The 24,310-nt window shown below is 41.7% G+C and overlaps 1 protein-coding gene across 9 annotated transcripts in view; it reads left to right on the top strand.

Moving 5' to 3' along the window:
- Positions 1-24,153, top strand: part of sash1a (SAM and SH3 domain containing 1a) — a gene marked incomplete at its 3' end in the record, with an annotated part of 169,927 nt that extends 145,774 nt beyond the window's left edge. For 5 of the 9 annotated variants that reach the window (XM_080882100.1, XM_080882103.1, XM_080882105.1 and 2 more), the window contains 13 exons: positions 239-337; positions 5,108-5,243; positions 5,518-6,494; positions 9,047-9,121; positions 9,315-9,458; positions 11,049-11,181; positions 11,971-12,140; positions 13,091-13,300; positions 15,343-15,493; positions 16,312-16,440; positions 20,485-21,503; positions 22,994-23,125; positions 23,509-24,153. In XM_080882100.1, the coding sequence (XP_080738226.1) occupies positions 239-337; positions 5,108-5,243; positions 5,518-6,494; positions 9,047-9,121; positions 9,315-9,458; positions 11,049-11,181; positions 11,971-12,140; positions 13,091-13,300; positions 15,343-15,493; positions 16,312-16,440; positions 20,485-21,503; positions 22,994-23,125; positions 23,509-23,769 (3,636 nt within the window). Of the gene's footprint in view, positions 1-238; positions 338-5,107; positions 5,244-5,517; positions 6,495-9,046; positions 9,122-9,314; positions 9,459-11,048; positions 11,182-11,970; positions 12,141-13,090; positions 13,301-15,342; positions 15,494-16,311; positions 16,441-16,769; positions 20,464-20,484; positions 21,504-22,993; positions 23,126-23,508 lie in introns of those variants that run through there. The other 4 variants (XM_080882104.1, XM_080882108.1, XM_080882101.1 and 1 more) reach the window with 4 other exon arrangements.
- Positions 24,154-24,310: the final 157 nt, after the last annotated feature.

Here is a 24,310-nt window from a genome sequence, read left to right as displayed (position 1 = left end):
GAAAAAAAAATGGTGAAAGGATGCAGAGACCTGTTTATAAAATCAGTAACCTTGCTAATTTCCCTCATGGTCACCGGCTTCAGCCGTCAGTTCACAAACTATAGTAGCCATTCTATCCTCGTGAATGCACACTGCTGATGTTTTCCAGTCTAGTATATAGTGAGACATAGCATGCTGGGTGAGAGTGGGTGGTCCCGCCCTGTTCCTCTGCCTCTCTGACCTCTTCTTCTCCACGTAGCTGAAGGAGTATGAGCGCAGCAGACAGTCCAGCAGTACTGACACTGCAGAGTGGGCTGACGGATCTGCACCCAATCTAAACCAGTCCTCAAACTGCAACGTAAGTACACCCTCACCCCTGCCCCTTCCTCCGTTACCCAAGCCTATCAAAGCCTTGATCTGTTCCCTTTTACTCTCCCTCTTCTTAACACTCTCACCTCAGCCACTCTCACTTTGAGTTTAAACTTTCACAGGAGAAGGATGGGATGTAGAACAGCGACATTGAGTTGATTATATATGTGAATGTGTTTATCCAAATGTGAATGATTCAACTTTACTCTTGAATTTCCTTTTTTTTCTTCCTTTATATTTCGCTCTCTGTTCTGCATTCGATAGCCAAACTACAACATAACTGCCTCTGCATATGCATTCTCTCCACCATGTCAAGTGCATCCTAGTAGTATTGATGTTGCCTCTGAACATTTCAGTTCATTGCTCAACTCTGGTTTTCCTTAGGCTCTGCTCATTCTTTCTTTTTGGCAGTCAGAACAAGAACTGTGCAATTTTCTGAAAGTCCTCTTCCATATTTTAGTCATCAGTTTAATCCTCGCCTGGGCATCTCATTAGAAAATTTCCCACCAAACGTCATAATTGGCTGCTGCAGTGACAGGGAAATTGTCTTGTGGAAATTTAGGGCAGGTCTGTTTACATCAGTTGGTTATAATTGTAACTTTTGGAAAGCCAAGTGGAGAGGCACACAAAATCCACTCCAAAACTTTTGCAGCATTCAGCATTGAGGATACTTGATGTTCGAAAGTCAGCTGCATAATGGCGGCTATGTGTTCAGAGGTAGGAGCGCCGACAATCACCTCTTTGTTGGCCGCTGTTTGGATTTTGATGACAATCAGTCGGTTCTTTTCTTGTGTATTATTATGTGCTGCTACGTGTGTGTGTTTTGCTTGAGTGTTTTTTTTTTTTTTTAAATGGAGGTCAGCCTTGATGCAGAATCGAGACTTGCAGTGGTCAGGGCAGTTGTATGTGAACACGCAGATTATAAAGAATGTACTGTATGGCATCGCTTGGGAATAGCATGCAAAGTTTTATGCGTGACCCACTTTTTTTTCTTTGCAGGAAGTGAATTTATACAAACACAAAAATTCCAAGCTCTCTGAAAATAACTCCCACACACATGTATGTTGTTTTGAAAAGAAAATGCCATCGGTTCTTCACCAGAGTCTCAGTTACCTGTCCTGTTTCTCCCCTTTATCCACCTAATTGAATGAACATGCGTTTGGTGGTCTTATTGTTAAAGTTGACCCCATGTTCTGCAGACAAATACAGATTTCAGTCCAAGCAGAGTTTGAGTACCATAATCTTTCATTTAAGTGAATGAACATGCTTCGGTGACTAATGCTCTAGACTTTTGCACATTCACCCAGTGTGACTCCTCAGCTTAAGTAACGATTGCATTCATATGGAAATCAGATCTGCATTGCCGTTTCTTTATATGACTGAATCAGTAACTTTATGAATGAAGACCCATGCCAAACAGTTTTCTCACACCATCAAGGGTCTCCATTATTTATTCTTCTGGGTAATGATTGATGATATCCATTCACATGGAAAAATAGGTCAATTATGCCATGCATAACCTGTATCTGTTATCTGGTTCTTTGATGTAGTGCAGTATGCTGATCAGCGTGTCAGTCTCCTGAAACTTTCTGTTGTTAGCGGCTCACTTCCTGTGGGAAGATGGTTGATCATTTGGGGGATTTTACAGACTTGAGAGAAGACGGAAGAGTTACAGTACTGAAGGATTATTGTGTAGCAGAACACACAGTTTGGCCCTTGGAGGCAAATGCTGGAAGCCGAGAGGAAACTAGGGAGACAGAGACTTAAGATAAAGACTCAGCCCCCAAGGCCAGGAAAGGGGGAGCTATGCATCTCCCTTTGCCCCATGTTCCAGAATTGGCCATTACAGGAAATATTTCTTCTCTGCTGGGGCCTCTATTGGTGTCACATACTGCCCTTTCTCCTCTCTAGTGAATAGAATTAGGTTAATTCCAAGATCAGTAGATTTGCTCGTCCGTGCATTCCTGTATGCTATATACGGACACAAATATACAGCTGATGGTTGTAGCTGAAATGTTTGCAATAAACCTTTTTTTGGTTGCTCTGTGACTTTTTCCGTCCTGATGCTGTTTTTCTCTGGTCTTTTTTGCCCCGGCAACGGAACCTGCATTCCAGGGCTGGCCATTAGCGATTTGGGGGCCAAGGCAGGTCAGAGGGGCTCAAACGCTGGGATTGTTCTCCATGCACAACATGCCTTTTCTCTGCTAGCCATGAAGCACGACCCTTCCAAACAGTCCCTCATTCCTCTGAGCTAAATAGGCTGCGTTTGTGTCTGCCTGCATGTGCACAGGGGCACAGATATTATTTTGGATTGTGCATGCGAGGGAATGTGCTCAGGGCACTACGGATTTGATGATCCTGCTTGATTGAATTATGGAATATTAACACAGGAAGTGCTGCCCTGCTTTTTCCAATATAGTGGTAAGTTCTATTGGTTTTCTGAGCTCACTGTTAGATTTTCTTGTAAATGCTCTTTTTCTGTATTTGCAGAGAAATTTTCGTGTGCCTGAAAAGGACGTTCAGTCGTAGCTTTTGTTTATAGATGTTTGTAAAGTCGCCGTTTGCATTTTTACTTTTCCCATGTTTTAAATGGCAGCCTTTTGGCCAGCTTGATTTATGTCCTCATTTTGCTAGGCTTTCTTTCTGAGTTTGTCCCCATTCCCCTGTTTATGTGGTCATTCAAATGGATAGTGCCTCTTGGGAATGGGTTGGGATTTATGTCACTATCTCCTCTAAATCTTCTATTCATTAGAATAGAAGAAGAATCACATCATTCAACCCTGACGTTGCTAGGGCATTAGCGCTGCACATAGTTCTTAATATGATAAAATGACTTTTTTCCAGTTTTTTAAACTAAGACTCTCTTTACATTGAATTTAACGAAACTAATGCACTCAAACATCACCCAGGGTGAATGGCAAGTAGAAAAAGCTATCATAGCAGTCAGACCAACATGGTTAAGTTGTTGGAGGGACAGTGGAGTGGGGTTTCTTAGCCTGTTTCTGCAGGTTTGTCATCCGCCAAACGAGTGGTCTGGTGTTCTGGGCAGACATGGCAGAAGACTACAGTTTCAAAAAAGGAAATATCCTGCACACTGCTCAAGCTCAGTATAAAAATGTATTGATCGGACCCTTGGGGCCTTCATTGTATTCGTGCAGAGGTGCAGGACAGTTGTTTTCCTGTGGGAGTTTCATTCAGTGATTTAATGTTAAATGCACAGTCTATCACAATATCCACATATATGAAAAATATGATCATGTGTGACATGTGTTATCTATTAATAAGAAGGGTTACATCAGACCTAAAATGTAGCTCTGAAAGCAATGATGAAGTGGAAAGCACGGACTTACTCAATGACACTTTTAGGAATGATGTGTAGTTTTTCCCTTTTCACGTTGGCAACAGTTAAGGTTTGTACTTGCATACCTGCAGAAAATGAAAAGTCATCATGTTGTTGTGGCCTTGGTGTGGTGTTGTCTGGGATTTGTGGTCACTGTCAAATGTTTGCTCAAACTGAGCCACAGTTGTTAACATCATCCTGACTATATGTCAACAGCCTCTGCGCCAAGCTGTGGTCTGTTTTTAGGGTGGCGGGAAAGCCTTTTTTTTTTTCTTCTTTTTTCCTCTTTCAGATGCATAAAACTGCGTGTTAACGTAAAGGCAGAAATGTGCATGCATATTATTCTTGTCAGATTTAGAAGCGTGTGCATGCTTTTCTAATCTCAAACACTGACAAAAAAAAAATGGTTAAAAAATGACTACATTAGTACAACAAAAGCAAATGTTAATATTCTGTGTTTTGGGGACAAGAAAATTGTAATAGGATTGTGAGTTTTCTTCCCACTTGACCACATGAGGGTTAATTTACTCAAAAAAGTGTGTATGGAAAGTATTTGACTTTTTTTTTTTTTTTTTTTTTTTTTAAAGATACGGTTGTTTATGTGTAGGAAAAGATAAATACACTTTTGTCCTTTTGCAAAAGATGTTCCCATGAATGTGAGCTGGGAGCATGTTTCCATGACAGTGACAACAAAAAGCTTTATCTGTTCTCGCAGCAGTCGAAACATCACCACTACAAAACAATGAAATCGCAGTGAAAGTAATGACGCTAATAAAGATGTAAAAAAAAATTTATAACACTGAAAACAATATATAAAAAGTAAAATTAAATAGAAATTGGAGTAAAAAAAAAGTCGTGTCTGTCTGTGTGTGTTGTTTAAATAGTGGTTTCCTCTGAAACAAAGTCTTTGAAGGCAACATAACTCAAGATAACCTATTTTAAAAAAAAAAAATACTGATTGATTACATCATTTGGTTGTCACTTCCTCCAGATCACATGCCACCTGGTTTGTTGTTTTAGTGCATTTCATGTCTCAACTGAATATGACCTTCACACAATGCAGTGTGCCACCATCCCTCCAATCCTCCATCCCTCACCTCACTAACTTTGCCGCCATCCTAAACAGAGCTCCACAATCTGTCGCGTTGTAAAAGATCTCTTAAAATCTCAAAGCATATTCATCCAAGTGTTATACCTTCTCTGCCTAATCATTTTAAACCACCTGTTTCTGTTACAACTGCAACCATGAATTGTTATGCTGAACTGGAAAGAAATTTTCAGTGTTAGCTTTTTTTTTTCTTTATGTATTTATTTAATTCTTTATTAATTTTTTTTTTTTTTTGCTTTTTATTGACCCTAGCTACCTTTTCTCGTCTTCTTCTTTGTAATATCAGCCCTCTCTCACTCTCTCTCCACCAGTCTCGTGAACAGTCAGATGATGAGCAATCAGAGGACTCTGTGAAATTCAAAAGGCTTCACAAATTGGTTAACTCGACACGCCGGGTCAGGAAAAAACTCATCAAGGTGGAGGAGGGCAAGAAACATGCCTCCGAAGGTTTGTGATTCTGTCTGGCAGCAATATATTCATTTGATTACTTGATTATCTTTATGATTTATTACACACTCCAACCAGCTAAATAATGTTAATGTAATTGGATTTACATTAATTTCAACGAATAACTGCTGTAGGCGTTTTAATGTTTTTGGGGTTTCCCGATTCTCAGATTTTAAGAATGTAAATTTTTTGATAGGTAGCTAACTCAGGCAGACTTTCCTGTCTAACCCTCCTGAGTAACAAACTTTCTAACTGACTGTTTGTGTTTCTTTAGATTTTATGAATCTGGAGACACCTCCCACCTGTGAAGACAACACCGCTCTGTACACTGGGGTTCTAAAGAAGCCCCTTTTAAACCAGGAGGCGTCTCTGCCCTCACTCACCCATGACCAGCTTTCTCTGGATGGAGACACAGATGGCCTGACGACCTCCCCTTCCTCCAGCAGTTTGGACACCTGGTCTGGACACAAGCTGGTGAAAACGTTCAATAAGTCTTCTAGTACCCACGGTCTTATCCGGCCCCCCAGGAGGACCCCAGCGGGCTCCAGTGCCCTGGGAGGCTCTATTCCTGGTGTGACAGGTAGTGGCTCCTCCTTCTCAGAGCTCGATGGCTGTGGATTGGACGATGATGGAAAGCTGTCACGCTCCACAACTGATGGCGAGATGAGGAAGGCCCTGAACTCCATCTCCCATGGGGTAAGTAGCAACGAGGCCCTGTATGCTTTCTATGGCCTGACTAAACCTCGCCCCAAACCCCATTCCCAGTCCCGCCTTCTGATCTCCCTGGATGACGGTCCGCAAGGCAGCCCCAAACATCAACCTGCCAGCCGGCACCACGGCAGCTGGACGCACCGGAAACCTGATCCCAACTATGCATACTCCACCAAGCACCTCCTGTACCAGCGCTCGCGCAATGCTAAGTCCCCCGTTTCTCCCCTGTCAGTCACCCCATCCTCCCCCGTCCGCTGTGATGTATCCAAATCAAAGGTTTTTGGAAGTGGGGGAGGGGGCTGGGTGTTCCCCTCTCGCAGGCTGCGTGGGCGAACAGCAGTCAGTGAGCTCAACATCACCTATGTGGTAGAGCGGAGCCTGTACGGTCACCTCAACTGGGCACAGCTGGTCCGCCCGGTTACACTCAGCCGCGCTGAGCGGCGCTGTCTATTGGAGGAGGACCGTGAGGCGGACAGGAAGTGGGCGGCCAGCGTGGACCGCTGCACCAAGCGTGTGCTCTTGCGCATCCAGCAGAAGTCTGTGAGTTTAGGTCTACAGGTTTAAATCGGCCGCCTCGTGTGAGAAGGACTCAGTGTGCTTCAAAGTTGCAGAATAGCCCAGAGGTTTATAGGTGACTGTCGCACAAACATACACAAATAAGATAACAGGTCAGCTGTTACATACCCTATATTAAACGTACCCATTTAATATAGTGTGTGTGGAAACATGCAGGTATTGCACAAGTTCTTTTATCTTGAAAACATCAAAAGCTGGCATATCAGTGTCAGACCTAACTGCCCTTATAAGAATGCCATCTTCAGTGACCTTTAAGCGAATGCCTTTGCCTTCAAGCCTTTTTATTTTAGCTGAATATAAAATGATTATGGAAAGCGCAGTGCCCTACTTGGGAGGTTAAGTTACAGCAGAGGTTTTATAAGTGCCTTTTATAAATGTCAGATCCCTGAGGAACGCATGCACTTACAGATCAGTAGTCGCACTGATCCCTGTGGGTGCAGGGGATGTTGTACAAGCTCGGAGCTGCTCATCCTCATAATAACTGCAGCACATAACACTCAAAGACTTATTGAATGGGTTGACTCGTTAGGTGAACTTCAGTGACATAATAGTCGCCATGCTTATTGTCTTGCACATTTATAAGGCTGTGAATAGCAACAAAATGATGGAAAGGTCAGAAAACCTTAATCATCATACAGTGATTGTAAAAAGCCAGTAATGACTTTTTTGACTTTAACCCAAATGAAAGTAGTCTGGTGGAATTTTAAATATTTTAGTTCTTTTTGGCAAACCTTCCCTATAGAGGTTTGTCATGTGAGGTTATGAGGTTATTTGCACGTTGATCGAAAGTTGTCCACCATATTGGACATGATACACCACCAGTTATTCCCCAACTGGTTGGAGAGTGGTTGCAGAGTTCCACACTGTCACTAAGCTGAAATTGCTCGCAAAAAGGGTGCTGCATTGATTGCAGTTGCCTGCAGTTTACATAAGAAATGCCACCTTGTTTGCAAACACTTGCTAACTGCTAACCAAAGCAGCAGTAAAACTTACCACGAAAACCAGAAAAGTAAAAGTTCTGCCTTTGTGCTGCAGTCAGCTTGTTTCAGAAGATGAAATGTTTAATATGAAGGCCTTTGGTTTCCAGTTTGTGTCACAGTTTCACTGCCGTGCAACCTACAGGCGGAAATCAGCTAGTGACCAAAAAAAGGTTGTTGCCAACCAGATGGGGAATACTAATTTTGCCCTGACGACAGATGGTTACCAGATGGTTGTGGTCTCTAGGCTTGTGTGACTCGGGCCTTATTGACTTGACTCTGCATTGTCACCATAACCCTGTCACATGTCGAAAATGGTGGACAATTTAAAGTCACGTTGCTAGTAGTGATGTGTCTCAATAATCTGTGTATACCAGCAGAAATAGTGACACATAGAGGTAAAGACGTAGTAGAGCTATCCTGCAGCTTTGAGGGTACCTGAATCCTATCGTGTTCTAGTGACGTCACTGGAGGTCGTTCTCATCCAAAAACTTTGAATTCACTTATTTCTGTTTTTGCTTTTCGTCTTCTTTTTTGGCCCGTGCCTCTATTGCAGATGTGATTTTTATTTTTCTTCTCTTTCTCTGTAATTATCTCCAAGAAACATCTTTTTTTTTTTTTTTTTTTTTTATCTGGGTGCATGTCCATTCCATTGAACACCATCATCACATTCAGGCTTATTTATGAGCATCTTTGCAACAGGTTATGTTTCCTGGAAAGCTGTGGCGTTGATCGCAGCATTAAACGTAAAGTAGAAAGGCCATTTTCTTAATGTGCACCGCTCACCCACTTGTTCAGGGTTGAGCTGAGCAGTTTTGTAATTGCTCAGAAAGCAAAAGGGAAATGCCATCACGTGCCCCACTTGAACTGTGAGCGTTGTTGGCAGATGCTTTGTGTGCATGTCCGTGTCTCCATCTTTGTGTTTAGAGTTTAACTTAGCAATTCGAATGAAAGAATTTATTTTTTCTTTACGTGTCGAAGTTCTCTGTTGTGTCTGCCTTTATTTAGTTTTTGATCTTGAGAAAAAAAATCCACATTTCTCTGTCCTCTCAGCAGAAACAGTTGGCTCTTTCTGAAAATGTTTCTGGCGAGACTAATATATTGTTGGCTCTATATGTTGTGCATGTTTGCTAACCATGGCCAACTGCATTGGGTTGAGATGCAAGGACTATATATATCCACATGTAAAAGTAGCTTAGCCACATCAAGAAAAACTTAATGTTGTCCGAGCATATCAGGGACCTTTCGGAGCCGACAATATAACAGCTCATTTGACTGGGACCAAGCAATAACTCGCAATTTTAAAGAGGAGCTAGTATAAAAGTTTGTTACATCATGTCTGTTGGCTGTCTGCAGTCCCATATGACATCATGCCCTCGCATATATGCGAACCATACATCCATGCGCATTAATCAAACTGCTGCCGTGTTGTGCCGAGCATGAATCACTGTGAGTTGACTCGTTGGGTGTGGAAGGGGAAGTTCTGTAACGTGGCCTGGTGAGTGTGACTCATTTGATTGTGTTTTGGCTCTCCCTCAGAGAACATGCAGCTTTGGAGGCTTTGACCTGTCCAACCGTTCCCTCCATGTGGTCAACGCAGGCAATGAGGCCAATGTAAGTGGTAATAAAACAGAAGAGCACGAGCTAAACTCTCCTGCTACGCTTAATCGCGCTGATTTCCCTTTTGTTTTTGTGATCTCTCTTGGTCCTAGTCGTACCCTGTGCAATCTGTAACGTCTCATTCCCATCTCCTCTCATCTGTCTTTCTGTCTTTTTCTGCTCTCGCTTTTCTATCTTGTGATCACAGAGTAAAGAGCAGGAGGCAATATACAGAGAAGTGGTCAAATCCCCCACTACGTCTCGGATTTCACTGGGCAAGAAAGTCAAGTCAGTGAAAGAGACGATGAGGAAGCGCATGTCGAAGAAGTACAGCAGCTCTCCTTCTGAGCAGGTTTGACATAAATATAACATGGATGCAGACGTGGATGCAGTTTTTGAATGCTTCATTTGTCCCTATCTTGGCCTTATTTTTCCTAGTATTTAAAATAAGGCTTTAAAAAAACAGTCCTATCGTGTACACATCTAAAGGATGTTTGCAGAGTAAGCTGCATATTCTGTCCATCAGCTGTGGCTGGGTTGGGAGTATTTATGTTGGTTACAAGATAAACAGAGAGCACTACGTCACATTCACATTTGGATTTCTCTCTCTGCTGTTCCCCTCCTGGACTAAGTGTCTTGGGTGGGGTGTTTGCTTCAAGTTGAGCTCAGGGAGTGATGCAAACCTCCCACAGGCCAGCACTTAGGAGATGGAGAGTTAAAGTATGCGAGTCTAAAAGGATCGTCTCCTTTGCACTGACCTAATTTTTCTGGGCATCTTCTCACTTTACCAGTGGCCTGTCCAGCTCCACAGTTTGATGTCACCTCATAGGACGTGTCATTAACATGCAGTCGGCCATCTGCTTGCCATGGTGGTCAAAGTGACCCAGATATCCTCACATGAGTCATGGAGATGCTGGTTGAGGAGGAGTGAAGAAAGATGAATTGCTATGTTACAGTTTGTCAGCTATTTGATAAACCACAGTGCCACCTAGTGGATTTATGAGACACGAACAGCAAATGTTGACCTGTCACTATATAAAAATATATATCACTGCTCCAAAGTTTACCTTCATTTCTCCAAAAGTTGATTCTGTTCATCTGGGCGTAGCGTCTCCCACAAAACGCTACGTCCAGATGAACAGAATCAACTTTTGGAGATTTACTTACCTGGATGATTGAGCATACATCAATATGTTTACCTTCATTTAGAAATCCGTTTGATTTTCAAAGAAATTTTAATCATCTCATAAAGCCTGATGTTTGACCTGCACTAAGGTAAAGGAAGAACATAATAAACTTTATCAAGTAGCACAGTGTGACACTTGGGAGCATGGGAGTGATGCCAGCTGAAAATGGGTCTTCGTACATGTGCTCTTAAAAATCATAAATGACTAAAGCTAAGAACGAGCGGTTAATATTTACATCTTTCTAATCTGTTTTCTTTCAAAAAGAAACAGCACTAAACATTTGACCGACTGTCAATAAAAAGATGTCATGTTTTTATTGTTTTTAGACATTCAAAGCTTAGCTGAGAAGACTTGACCAATAATCAAAGGTTTTTCATCTAGTTGTTACTAATGTGTTCCTCATTTGCTATTCTCATTATGTTTAATGATTTGATTATGGTGTGAATAAATTAATGGGTTCATACTGTTTTTGTTTTTTGCCTCACGCACGCAAATGTTTAACCCCTAATCCTGCTAGCTGGTAAAAAATTTGATTAATGGCTTAAACAAAAAATGCTGACATTCCCTGTCATACCCTCACCTGCATTTTAACCAAGCTATGATTGTCTTCCTTACGTAATTTTCTTTTTTTTTTCTTGTTGTTATACGTCCACCTGCTGTTTATCACATGCTTTCGTCTCTTGAATGCAAAATCATTTGTGCCTTTCTCTTCCTTCGTTACACATCTGGATCTCTCCTTTCCATTTGTCTTTTAGTCCAGTCCAGATGCAGCCCCTGGTTCTCCACAATCCCCTCTGCCTGACACAGACTCTCTCGAGAAACCGAAGCTTAAGGCCGGAGGTTCTGTGGAAAGCCTGCGCAGTTCACTCAGCGGACAGAGTTCAATGAGTAAGACTTCTTTTAAAAGAACCTTTATTCAGACAAGGGTTTGACTGTGCAAACAGCTGCTTTCATATTTTTCCTACCCGATTCTGAATAAAAACTGTATTTAGGTTCTTTCAAATCAACAAATAATAAGGACAATTTATGCATTTGCATAGATTTAAACAAAAAAAATAGTTGTTTTGAGGCAGCCACAACACTAGATGGTGCTTATAGCATTTGCTGCTGGCTGGTTCTTCTCTGCTTCAGTTATGATTTTTGTGGCATGATTATACCCAGACCTACCACCTGATCCTTGTGTTATGGCCTTGGAGTCTTCAATTTTTTTTTCTTTTAATCTCTTTAGCTATTTCATTTAATTACATTATTTGGAGTCTTCAACCTTGTGTTTTTTTGTGGAAAAAAAAAAATACACTGCATCACTTCAAGCTGTGGCTGAAATGAAGACTTGGCCAAGTTTCAGTGAGCCACAGAGCAGACACACAGGCCAGCATATGGTAATGATTAGACAGGAAGTCTTAGCTCTCATATTCCCACACGTCGACATGATTTCAACACACTTTACTCAGAATCAGAGGGAATGTGTTGTTTTTCCCAATAGTTTGTAATACAAGTGATGAAAACCCAGTTTTAAAGTTTCAATCACTGTAAAAAGTAAAGCTACCTGTTACCTATTGTCATGGTTATTGATGTAGAGTGTAATGGAAGGCCTGCACTTTTATTTCGAGAAGTTTAGTAATGGATTTATAGGCAACTATTTTGTAGCTTTTAACTATTTTGCCTCTCTATGCTCAGGTGGTCAGACGGTGAGCACCACCGACTCATCAACCAGTAACAGAGAAAGCGTGAAGTCGGAGGACGGCGATGACGAGGAGCCTCCTTATAGAGGACCATTCTGTGGCCGTGCCAGAGTCCATACAGACTTCACTCCTAGCCCCTACGATACGGACTCCCTCAAACTGAAGGTATTATTGGACACTGACAGTAGTGTGCAAAAGTTTTGAGCCACCCTTCATATCTCTGTTTTTCTACTGTGGAGCCAGATTTTCTTTTCATTTTTTACAGTGGTCTTGGGCAATAGTTCTCCAAACTGTTTGAAGGTGTTTCTTTGGACAGAATGAGTGGCTGTTTTTTTCACTCCTTTTGAGTCCAGTGTTAGTCTAGTTATTGTTGGTTGTTTTACAACTTAACACTGACTTATCGATCACCTGAGCATAAAAATGCTCCTAACTCAAGGCATGAGCCAGTCTAACAGCCTGTCACAATAACCCATAATGTGTTCCCATTTCTGTAGCGGACTCTCAGTAATAATAACAAAATAATATTTTTACCCAAACAAGCTGATTCTCAAAGCGTTATTATCTTGGCATAACCTGGCATGGTGTGCAGTGTTCCCCTAAAAAATTGGAGGAAATTCCTCAAGCGGAGGACACAAGAAATGGTGAAACTAAATAAAATATCTAGCGCAGATGAACAGTATCGGAAAGTCGTTTCTTTAAGAAATAGGAAAGAATCCAGCAAAGATCTGGCACTGCACATCTGTAAGGTGCGATGATTTGGGACTGCATTTTAGCCGGCGGTGCTTGGCATCATGTCTCAACTGATGGAATTATGCACGCAGAAAACTGCAGCCCTATTCTGACTTATCAGAAAAGCATCTGCTCTATTTTCAGCATGAGAATGAGCACGAACAAAACACACAATGGATGGATGGCTCAAGACTTTTGCACAATACTGTATGCTGCCTTGTAACTCTGAAAGTTTTTCTACTATAATCTATTTACAGATGTAATAATAGGCTTTCAGCATATTCCTTGCCCTCACAGAGACATTGAATCCTCTATCAGCCAAAGCGGTTTGAAACCTCAGGGTCAAATTTAAAATGTCATGCTCAGCTAACTTATCTTTTCTCCAGCGTGGGGATGTGATTGACATCATCAGCAAGCCTCCAATGGGAACGTGGATGGGCCTGCTGAACAACAAAGTAGGCACCTTCAAGTTCATCTATGTGGATGTGCTGACTGAAGAAGAGGAGAAGCCCAAAAGGCCAGTTCGGAGGAGGAGGAAGGGCCGGCCACCCAAACCCACTTCAGTGGAGGAGCTACTGGATCGTATCGATCTCAAGGTACATTACCAGCCAGATTTTGCCATGTATTGAAAGTGAAGTGGCTTTAATGTAAAAAGTTACGTTCGCTGGTTGCAATCAGTCGGCTGTCTTAACTGGATAATAAGCCCACCCATCTGGCACTTCGGTAAAAGCAAACAAATGCTTTGAAGCAAATGAAAATATTGTGTTAGGCAAATATCTCAAGCACATTTGCAGACAAGCGAAGATAAATATAGTATATCTAATTACAGGCTGCACAGCTTTGGATGTTTGATTTGCCACTGACGCATAAACATTAACACCCACACTGTGATTGCCACACCCCGACAAATAGTTCGCATCTTTCATCAAAACCTACACATCACTGTGAGCGTGATATCATTTCCTCCCACCCGGGCAGCCAGCAGGCCTCACTTCCCCAAATAGAGAGAGAAGTTTTGTGTGTTGTCTCTTTCATCCCATTCCAATTTGGTGGCCAAGCCGCAGATTAAAGATTAATGCTACTAAGCTGTGAATCTGGCTCTTATAAGTGCATCAGAGTGCTCATGTCCTCCCAGATTTGTGCACTGGGGAACGGATGTTATACATGATATACAACCACAGTGCATTCATTTTTTCAGGTGGTTTAAATGGCAAAGAAAACGTGAGAAATAACTTCAAGCTCAACATTTTTCTCGATCTCTCCTTTTAGCCTGCCATGTCATCTTGAGCCCAGTAGCTAGAAACCTAAAAAGTGAAAGTTGGTTAGTGAATAAGGAAAAAAGACAAAATAATCCATTATCTTCAGATCATTTTTGGCTACCTCAGTGGCAGTTTTATACTAGATGTAAATCAATTGTAGTGAATGCCTCAGTAATCTTTTATAGTTCCAGCCTTTCTCAGGTTTTCCTCCGTTGCAGTATCCATCCCAGCAGGATAAGCTATCTAAGCACTAAATATTCTAAAATTGAGCTGTCACAGGCCAAAGTAGTAGTATTACTTTGTGTTTTTGGAACTTCTAGGCCAACATTTGGTTACACTGGAAAATCAGATTTCAACAGGGCCTCTCTGTAACTGAAGTGTAAATCTCCTCACCCCTGTTGTTTTCCACCAGTGGACTCTGCCAAATAGTCTTCGGATGTGGAGCGTGTTTACATATTTCAGCTGGCACAAAAACACAAAAAAATTGGTGAATGAGAGGAGCCAGCTGCCTGTGTTTGTGTTAGTTGGTGGTCCTTTGTTTAGTCCCGCATCATCCAGCAGAAACGGGACAGACCAACCTAGTTCTCTGCCCTGGACTCCAGCGCTGTAATTGATGGTCTTGCTCATGACACACGGTCTCAATATTTGTCCAACAAAAACGTGTGGGTCGCACAGGCGTGGAACCGAGCGATATTCAAAGTGGAAGCGGTCGCTGTGTTGCTGTCAGTGGACTTTGCGCTCACACGGGGTGTATCCCAAAATAAAATCAAAAAAACTTTCATTGTGTCACTTCAGATAACACAGTGGTTTGAGTGACTTGCTTTAGTGTGTGTTTGTGTTGGTGGGTAATACATTGACATCTGTGGTTGAGAAGTATTTTGATGAAACTCTTTGAACCCTCACTTGTTCCCACGTGTGTTGGTTTCCTTTTCAAAATCTTGCTTGCCATTTTGGTCACAGCCAGCTGTGGCCATGTTCTCCACGATGGTGATGCTAGCTCGCTCGTTTATTATTATTTTTGGCCTCATATATCTGTCACCATTTCAAAAGTTGCGCTACATTAAAATGTGTCGACAGATTAGCAGCCATAACAGAATTAGCTGTGGCGTAATGTGATTACATGGCACCAAAAATATCAAAATAGTAGTTCAGATGTTGCCCTGCAGTTTAAAAATGGAGACAGGAAATTATGAGCAGATGAAAAGTATCTGTTGTACAGAAGTTCTTCTTTTTGTTTTTGTTTTTTTAACCTGGTGAATTTTATGCTTCTGCTCCTGGTCGTGTGACTGAGATCAGTGTATTTTTCTTTAGTCTGCTGCATTTATTTTATTTGGTCTTTAAACAGCCTCGAGCTTAGCTTGTTGCTTTCTCTTGAATAGGATTACATGCCCACTTTCTTGTTCAATGGCTACGAGGACCTGGACACGTTCAAGTTGCTGGAAGAAGAGGACTTGGATGAACTGAACATCAGCGATCCTCAGCACAGAGCTGTACTGCTCACTGCAGTGGAGCTGCTGCAGGAGTATGACAGTAAGTAGACCGTTTAGACTGTTTCCATGAGTTTGTTTTTGATTGTGGTTTTTTTATATAAGGACATCTTCATGTAACCTCAAAATATTGTTGTGTGCCAGAGTTTTTAGGATAACAGTGAAGGAAACCTGACAAACTGAAATATAAATTTAGATTTATGCAGCAGCAGATTACAGGAGCCAAACAGGGAAAGGGAAATCTGAAGGAAGTGACTAAAAAGTGGTCCCTCGTTTATCGCGGGAGTTACGTTCTAAAAATAACCCGCGATAGGTGAAATCCGCGAAGTAGCCAATTATTATAGATGTTTTAAGGCTGTAAAACCCCTCACTACACACTTTATACAGTTTTCTCAGACAGACATGAACATTTTCACACTCTTGCTTAAACACTCTGAAAGTTCAAACCTTCGTAGAAAAATAAGTCCAGTATTATAGAATGAAACCAAAACATTTCGTCGACATTGTTGTTTGTTGGGGAGAAAACTTAAATACAACATACACTACAGCACTTCAGAGTCACACTGCCAGCGATCGAAGACTTATGTAAACTTGACAAGCTGAACGCATTCTGTACTGTATAGGAGACACGGCACGAGATTGATTGACAATGGTCTGCAGCCAATCAGGACACAGAACACAAGGCACTGTTAAAAAAAAAAAAAGGCATTCAAAATTGCACAAAAAAAAAATCAGCAAAACAGTGAAAGGTGAACTGTGTTATAGCGAGGGACCACTGTATGTATTATGTATATATTATGAGAAAATAATACTTTAAAGTACAAGGAAATCATTTGCCTTTCTGTGACTTTCTGTGAGCAGGTAGCAGCGATCCAGAGCGCAGTGGAATGTCAGGTTCCCAGGAAAAGCTGCTGCTGGAGGGTCGGAGCATAGTGGGAGACTCCCCACGGGATTCTGGGTGCTACGAGAGCAATGAGAACCTGGAGAATGGTAACGCTTGCTTTACTTAGTTTATGCCACCATTACCCAAAGCCCACTGGGTATTAGGCTAACTAAGGCCTATTCTTGTTCTACTCTAGTCCTAGTACCACAGTGACTCCTTTGCCCTTTTCCTGTCTGGACCTTCACCTCTCTCCATCACTTGTATTGCACTGCATCTTAACACCCTGACCATGTCACTCCTTTGAATTAGCATCTTCCTAAAAGCTCATCTTTCCATCTGCCTTACCTTCCCCCAATCTTTACAAAGCCCTTATTCACTTCAGACACTTTTACTGTGCTTGCACTCTACTTTCTTCACCACTCTTTTCATCTTATAGGCATTCTTTATCATCAGTGCCTAAGTCCAGTTGTAACTGAGAAGGAGCCAAGCCCCAGACCACTAAGCCTAGTCCACCCCACAATACTGGGAACACAGAGGGGGACGCGCTCCCCAATGCACAAAACCGTTCTGAAGAGAACAAAATCACTGCCCACTCATGGACTCTGCTTCCCAACTGTCTCACCTGTGGGCGCAAGGCCTGTAGGTGGATACGAGGAAGACGCTTGTGAGCTCAGAGAATATTTCTGTTGAGTGTTTCTAATCCAGATATAAACTTGCAGAGTAGTTTGCCAGTGCACGCTTGAGCTTTCTTGCAGTGCTGATTCTCTCAGCCGATTGAAATTTAGACAAATTTAACAGTCAGATGTCAGATCACAGCTAGCAGCTCATCTTATCATCACCGATTCATTGTTTTATTTGTTTTGTTTATAGCGACCATATTGCACAGTCATATACAGTATGTGCCTAAAATGATGTGGATGAAAACATTTTCAAACTATAGTGCAGTTTTGTTGTTTTTCTTAGAGGTTTGGGGTCTTATTTTTCCAATCGATTGTGTACGTGTTGAGACTGGTCTCTGTATTCTTCCTCCACACGTAGGATCATTTTAACAGCTCAAACACTCACCGATTACTGCTTTTTTTCTGTATCTGTATGGCCCCAGTGTAACTACTGGTTTCCCTTTTATGTACATATATGTTGTTAAGGCTGAAGAGCAAAGCAAAGCTTAAATCTCTACTCTTGCAGTCTGCAAGAGTAGAGATTTAAGCTGTGGAATAAAACCACTTCTCTGATTAAAAAAGGACTCTGGTGCTGCTTGTTTGATTTCTGTTTCGCCTTTTTTGTCTGTTTTTCCTTTCATGCCTCTAAACGCTGTTCACAAACTAGCTCCTTAACAATTAGTAAACACTCTGCATTTCTTCTTGTGCTTTCAGGGCTCCACAGCTGTTCTCTCGGTACAAATCAGTAAGGGAAAAGTAGTCATTTTGTATTATTAGTATTGTGTAATCTAATGCAATTATTATTATTAATTTAAGATTTAGACCTGATACTAGATTTTCATATTTTCTCATGCAACATGCAATACTGTGCTAAAGTTTTGAGCCACACGCTTGTTTTTTGTTTTAAATATTTTGCCAGGAAATAGATGCTGTGATTTATAGAAATATGTGCAAACATATGTGGAAATACAGTTTTTGCCTTATATAATTCTAAAAAGCTTTAAAGTGAATTTGATATGGCTGCTTTTATTCTTAAACACAGCCTGAACTCTCTTAGACAAGCTGTTCCTGTCATTACTGTCAGTCTTCAATAGTTCTCCAGCCTTCTTGAAAGACATTAAAAGCTCTTCTTTGGATGTTCGCTGCCTTTTGTTCCAGTCTTGTTAAGATGATCCCACACTGCTTCAGTAATGTTAAGGTCTGGGCTCTGGGGATGCCAATCCATGATTGATAGCGTTTCATTGGGTGTGTTTGCAATCACTAAAATGCTGAAAAATGAAGCTGTTGCCTAAACCTGACAGTACTTTTAACCATTCATAGTTCCATCATTTTTGACAAGATCCCTGATGCATCTCTTAGTTCCTGTGTCGGGTCTTTGCTGGATATCTTAAGGACATGAGTTTCAGATGCTATTCATCTGCTGTACATATTCTTTTGGGCCTACCACTTCTTGTGTCTTCCACTTGTCCGGTTTCCTTATTTTTAAGGACACACTGCATTCAATGCTGAGATACATTTGATTTCCTGCCTATCAAACTTTTATCTTTGAAGTTCCTGTTGAATCTGCAAAACATTTACACAGGCCCGTTTAAAATTGGTTCTTTCTCAGTTGTCAGTTATGTGTAGACACAACACTAGTTCATGCTTTGAGTCGGGTGCCTTTTTGTGCTCGTCTGACTCACTAAACTCAAAAAAAATCTGAACCTGGTCAGGTATTGAAAAAGCAGTCAATGTCCAAAGAAAAAATATGCCCCAAAATCTGGAGAGCTATTGCTCAAGGCCATTTTTAAAAGCTATAAGAATGTCTGGCTCCTTCAGGGCAAAATATAAACATAAAAGTGGTGGCTCAAGACTTTTGCAAAGTACCGTAATTAAAACAATTAAATCTGAATCTGGTAAATTTTGAGAAAAATGTGAATGAATACTTTTTAGGAGTAAATAATAGTATCCGGCATGTTATCTGGTATTTTATGACTTTTTATATCAAAATAAACTTGGTAGTAGTTACTATTAGAGGGAATGGGAAAGGCTTCCATTTCTTTTAAAGGATGTTTCCAACGTAAAGAATAGATTCATTAATATGCTATTGTATATTAATGAGTATTTCTGAATATTTATTTATCTAGAGTATTGGCAAAGGGCAGCATGAATTTTTATAATGGAAGATAACTCAAAACCAACCAACAGATGTCATTTAAACTTTATAATTTTGGGGAAAACGTCACTGTAGAGCCCTGAATGTCTGCTCTTCTTTAACATTCTGATTCCTCTGTATAGATGCAGCAGATCTTCCTCCAATCATTAAATAACTCGGTTATTAAAATACTCCTTTAATGCATTAATTAATGCTGGCTAAAAATATTATTTATAATATGTAATGTGTGTGTGTATGTGTATCATGAGTGCACACAGAACTTTTTTTAACTGTATTTTTTTTATTAAACAAATCTTTTTGGGGGCATCAATGCAGTCCATTAAGGTATTTTCCCCCAAAAATGACTGAATGCCCAAACACATTTTCAGCTTATATTTCATTTATAATCTGAAAGATGCTAAATTAGTCACAGAACAGAGTTCAGCCAGTTACCTGTTTCCCATCTGTGTGCCGCTGTCACAGCAAAGTATAGTATCCTGACTAAAGAAATAATTAAATTTAGAGATTGTAATTAAGAGTGATGCAACGGTATGTGCATAATTATGCAATTATGTATTTAAAGGTATAGCTTACCATCCTTTTTAACCTTCGTAGTCAGTCAACAAACTTTTCTGATACACATGAGAACTGTTGAAGCATTTCTTGGGATTTCATCTATTGAACTCCTTCCTGTCATTCCACTGTTGAGTTGCACTATATGGCTCTCATCCATTTCATTCATCCATTTTGCTCTGTAAACCAAAGGATATATGGTAAGTTACTTCATACTTTTGTTCCAAGGCTTTTGAAGTCCCCCGTTCAGGCAGCTTTCTTTGGGGTTATTTCTATAGTGCCAACAAAAGTTCATGAATCAGAACACTTATCTTCATATCTCATCTTTAGAAGCCCTGTCTGCTTTTGACTGGCTAATGTTGTAAGGATATGATGTTTCTATCAGTTTTATTTTTTTATTTAGTTTTCAGACCCACAGGAAAGTGAGTATTGGTGTTAATTCATTTTTTTCCTCTAATAAATTTTTCTTCATTTTTGCAAAAAGTCATCACAGAGGACAGCAAATGTCTGTGGTGCAATAAATGGACAAATTGGAGTCCTGCAGTGTGCAAGCTGCTGAATTTTTACAGACATAAAAATGTAAAACAGTTGGGAGGAAAGGCAACCAAGACAGTAAAGAACACTCATGCTGAGTCATGCACGGTATTTGCATGAATAGAGTATTTATATTAGCGCAAGTCTTTCCATGAGAAGTGGAAGAGTGAGAAACGTATTCACTGTAAAGAGGGAGAAACCTTGGAAACTATCTAGAGTTCAAAGCTAAGAGAATTTTTTTTATTTTCCAGGTAAAAGCAGGAAAGCAACCAGTCATTTTTCAGCAGGACACCAGTCTCCAGATTACCCAACACTGCCCATGACTCTTTCTACAGAGGCTCTTCAGCAGAACAGCAAAAATCAGCGCACAAAGTTTCCAAAAAGTTTCTTCATCAAGCCCTCCCTTAAGGGCTTCAACCTGCTCGGGCTGCGAAAAGCCCAAAGACGGTCTCCAATCCCAGCCAGCCGCAGCTGCGAGGACCTTGATGGTCCCCCGCAGCCCACCGGACCCTGGAAGCGCTCCCACTCTCTGGGAGATCTGCAGAACTTTGAGCAGAAGAACGATCTCAGTGTGGAGCTTAAGCTTAGTAAGGAAATACCCAAATCAGGCAAAACTAGCCCCATCAAGCCCTGTAGAGACGCCGTTTCTCCAGCTCAAAATGGGACTCCAACGGTTAGTCCTAAAGGAAGGGCTGATAGGCCGCCAGTACCCTCACAGCTTCGCCTACGCTCTTCTTGTCCAACATCAATGTCCTCCAACCCTCCAGAGCCCCTTTCCAGCCCCACTCCAAGTCCTCCTGATTCTAGTGCTAGTGGGGAGAGGGTGATGCGGACTCACCCCAAAAAGCCTCCCATCCCTCCCCCTGTACCTGCAAAGAAATCTAGAGAGAGACTAGCCAATGGCCTTCGTCACCCCCCTCTCTCCCTTCCCTCCTCGCCATCCCCTACCGCCTCGCCTACCCACTCCTTCAATCGCTCTCAACCCAGCAGCCCTATAATCCGCAGCCCTGGCCTGAGTGCCCCTGCTCTGCCTCCCAAGACCCCAAGTACTCCAGCCAGTCCATGTGCCACCTCATCAGCCTCATCCATGGGCGAGGAATCCGGCACTCCACCAGCGGTGCACCCTCCCTGGCTCTCGGATCTTGGAGGCAAGATGGCTGTTACGAGGAAACTTTCCCATACCAAGATAGGTCCTGATCTTTTTACCCTCCTGGAGCAACGGCTGCAGAGTGAGGGCATTGATCTTACCGAGGAGCCCTACTCTGACAAGGTTAGTTAAGCATCATCTAAAACATGAAAAGTTACCTCATATTTTACATTACAAATTACATTTTACTTTCACTGGTGATAGATGAATTTATAACCAGTTCAGATACCATTAAAATGAAGGGTGACAGTTTAACATTGAATCATTAAAAAGCTTAAAACTGGTTTCCTTCAGTAACTGTTTGTTCTTGAAGCAGAAGTTTTTGTGCTGAAAAATAGATGTACACACACAGATAGGATATTTGGTTTTTAAAAAGAATCACATCCTTTTCAGTGCTCAAGAAAAATATTTGATTTATAAAAATCCAAACCACCTTCAGGCCATACTTTTCTGGCGTCAGGGTCTTTTGGTTCAGCATTGTAACATGCCTAACTTAACTCAGTCATAATTTTACCGAAGCTCTGATCCAAATAATTTTGTGTTCAGGGCAAAAACATGAGCAGCTTGCTTTTGGAACTTGGTTTAAAAATAGACGCTAATAGAGTCTAGAGTCTGTGTGTTTCTCATTGTGTGCGCATGCCGTTTTATATCTAAAGGCATTTATTTGTGAGTGTGGGTGTGTGTGTGTGTGTGTGTGTGTGTGTGTGTGTGTGTGTGTGTGTGTGTGTGTGTGTGTGTGTGTGTGTGTGTGTGTGTGTGTGTGTGTGTGTGTGTGTGTGTGTGTGTGTGTGTGTGTGCATGCGCAATAATAAATATGCTGGAGCTGAGAAGGAAAGACTGTGGCTTGAGTCTCACTATGATGCGGTTCAGACTGTTAAGTTTATGGGCTGAATCTTACTGAAGGCAGACGGGGTTATAAAACCTCCTGGCTCTTGCCAGACCCCAGGCTGGGCCCCTTGAACATGTTGGAGCCCCCAGCACTGGCAAGAAAACAACACATATGCAAACAGAGGCATCAAGTGATGAGGTGAGAAGTGGGGCCCTCGACCACAGCAGAGCTCTGCTGGATTCCTGTTAGTCATAAGTGGACTGGCAGAGACATGAGAGGCGCATTGTTGTCTTACTAGCAACGTGTGCCAGTGCGCCTTGAGGCTTCACTCTGGCTGTCAGAAGTCAGTTAGGTAACTTAATGAATGATTTAGATTATGAGTGAATCAGTATCTACAGATTTCAGTGAAGGAGGGCGTTAGGGCATGGCTAGTAGAGATTGTAGGGGGGGGGGAAGAAGATGAAAGTGTTTTGCGATTTGATGGAGCAGCATAGCAAAGTTTTGAATGAAGGTAGGAAATAGGACAGGACCCAGGGGTTCATACATTCCTGGTGAAGGAGCAGATGGACACTTTTGGATGACACTGATGTTGGAAATGGGGAGGAGGTGATTTGCATGAATAGCTGTCTAAAAGGTCAAATGAAAGAATAGACGTTTCAAAGAACAGGAACGCATTTGCTTATTGATTTTAGAAGGCGTTTAATGATACTAGCTTTAAGTGGTTTCAAAGTGTTGTTCTCTCCTAGCCATATTCAATGTCTTTCTCACAACTTTCCTCCTTCAGCACGGCCGATGCGGCATCCCCCACCCGCTGGTACAGCGTTACTCCGAGGATCTGGAGCAGCCAGTCAAAGACGTGGCGTCTACCATAGACCAGCTCAGAGTCAAAGAGCTCCGTAAACAACACCGCATGGCTGTAAGGGAACAATAATTATCCTGAGTGTTTCGATAGAGTCCACTTTTGGGCAATTTTATGCATTTTAGTGTGAGATAAATGCTGTGAGGCTTTTCTGAAATGTAACAATGAAGCCTGGAAAATTGGTCAGTTCGAAGGACCAAAAGCCATTGTTGGGGTGAAGTGCAAATTACGGTTGTTTGGCTATCTAATGGTCCAGCTAAATGTGGAAATAATAAAGGGAATGGCTATGTAATTACTGTTATGAAACAACAGTAAAAGCACTAAAGATGTTAATAGAGCCTCATGAGTTGTTCAGAAACAGAGCTTTCGGGCCAAAGTTGCCTACAAAATGCACCATCATCCTGTGAAACTAATGATTTTTAAACCACTGTGTCACTCAGATCCCCTCTGGAGGTTTGACGGAGATGTGCCGAAAGCCTCCCACCTTAGGAAACATCAGCACAGTCTCCGATTGGCTCATCTCCATCGGCCTACCCATGTACTCCACAACTCTGGCAACAGCAGGGATTGACACGCTGAGCCGCGTGGCCTTGTTAACCGAGAGCAGTGCGTGGGAAGCTGGGGTGCGGGACGAACGTCACGTCCGCCGCCTGATCTGTGAGGCGCGATCGGTCCACGCACACAGAGAGGTTCAGTCGTAATCATGCTGGTGGAGTCGAGTCGCATCAACTCACTGATCCGCACCATCTCGTGGTCAGTAGGTGGCCTTGGGTAAATTGGCCCTCGCGGCACTACAGCGTTTCTTCTCGCACATGTTAAAGACATATCCTGCTCTCTGATTTTTTTTTTCCTTTCTCTTTTATCACGCTGTCTTTTTTCCAAATGTTTACGACATCGAGGAGTTCCTCCAAACAGCCAAGACAAGATATCAGATGCCTTTAAAAGAAAAAAGACAAAAAAGACTGTAGACTCACTGTGTGGGATGACTTCCATTCTGAAGACATCTCCCAAAGTCTTAAAATAAAGACTTGGATCTGCCTTTAAGGAAGATAGCACACAGGGTTTTTTTTTGTTTTTTTTTTTTTTTAAGGATGGATTTTTTTTTTAAAAAGAAAACCAAGAAAGACTATTTTCTGCATATTTCATAAGTGCTTCATTTTTCATCTGTCGTGTGGCAGAGGCAACTTAATCTGAGGGTCATTTAAGGAAGTAGCTCAGCCAAAGCGACATAATTCGATGTTT

The sequence above is a fragment of the Rhamphochromis sp. 'chilingali' genome (assembly GCF_963969265.1).
Source record: "Rhamphochromis sp. 'chilingali' genome assembly, chromosome: 5".
Lineage (NCBI taxonomy): Eukaryota > Metazoa > Chordata > Actinopteri > Cichliformes > Cichlidae > Rhamphochromis > Rhamphochromis sp. 'chilingali'.
This window is presented reverse-complemented; position numbering and strand designations above follow the sequence as displayed.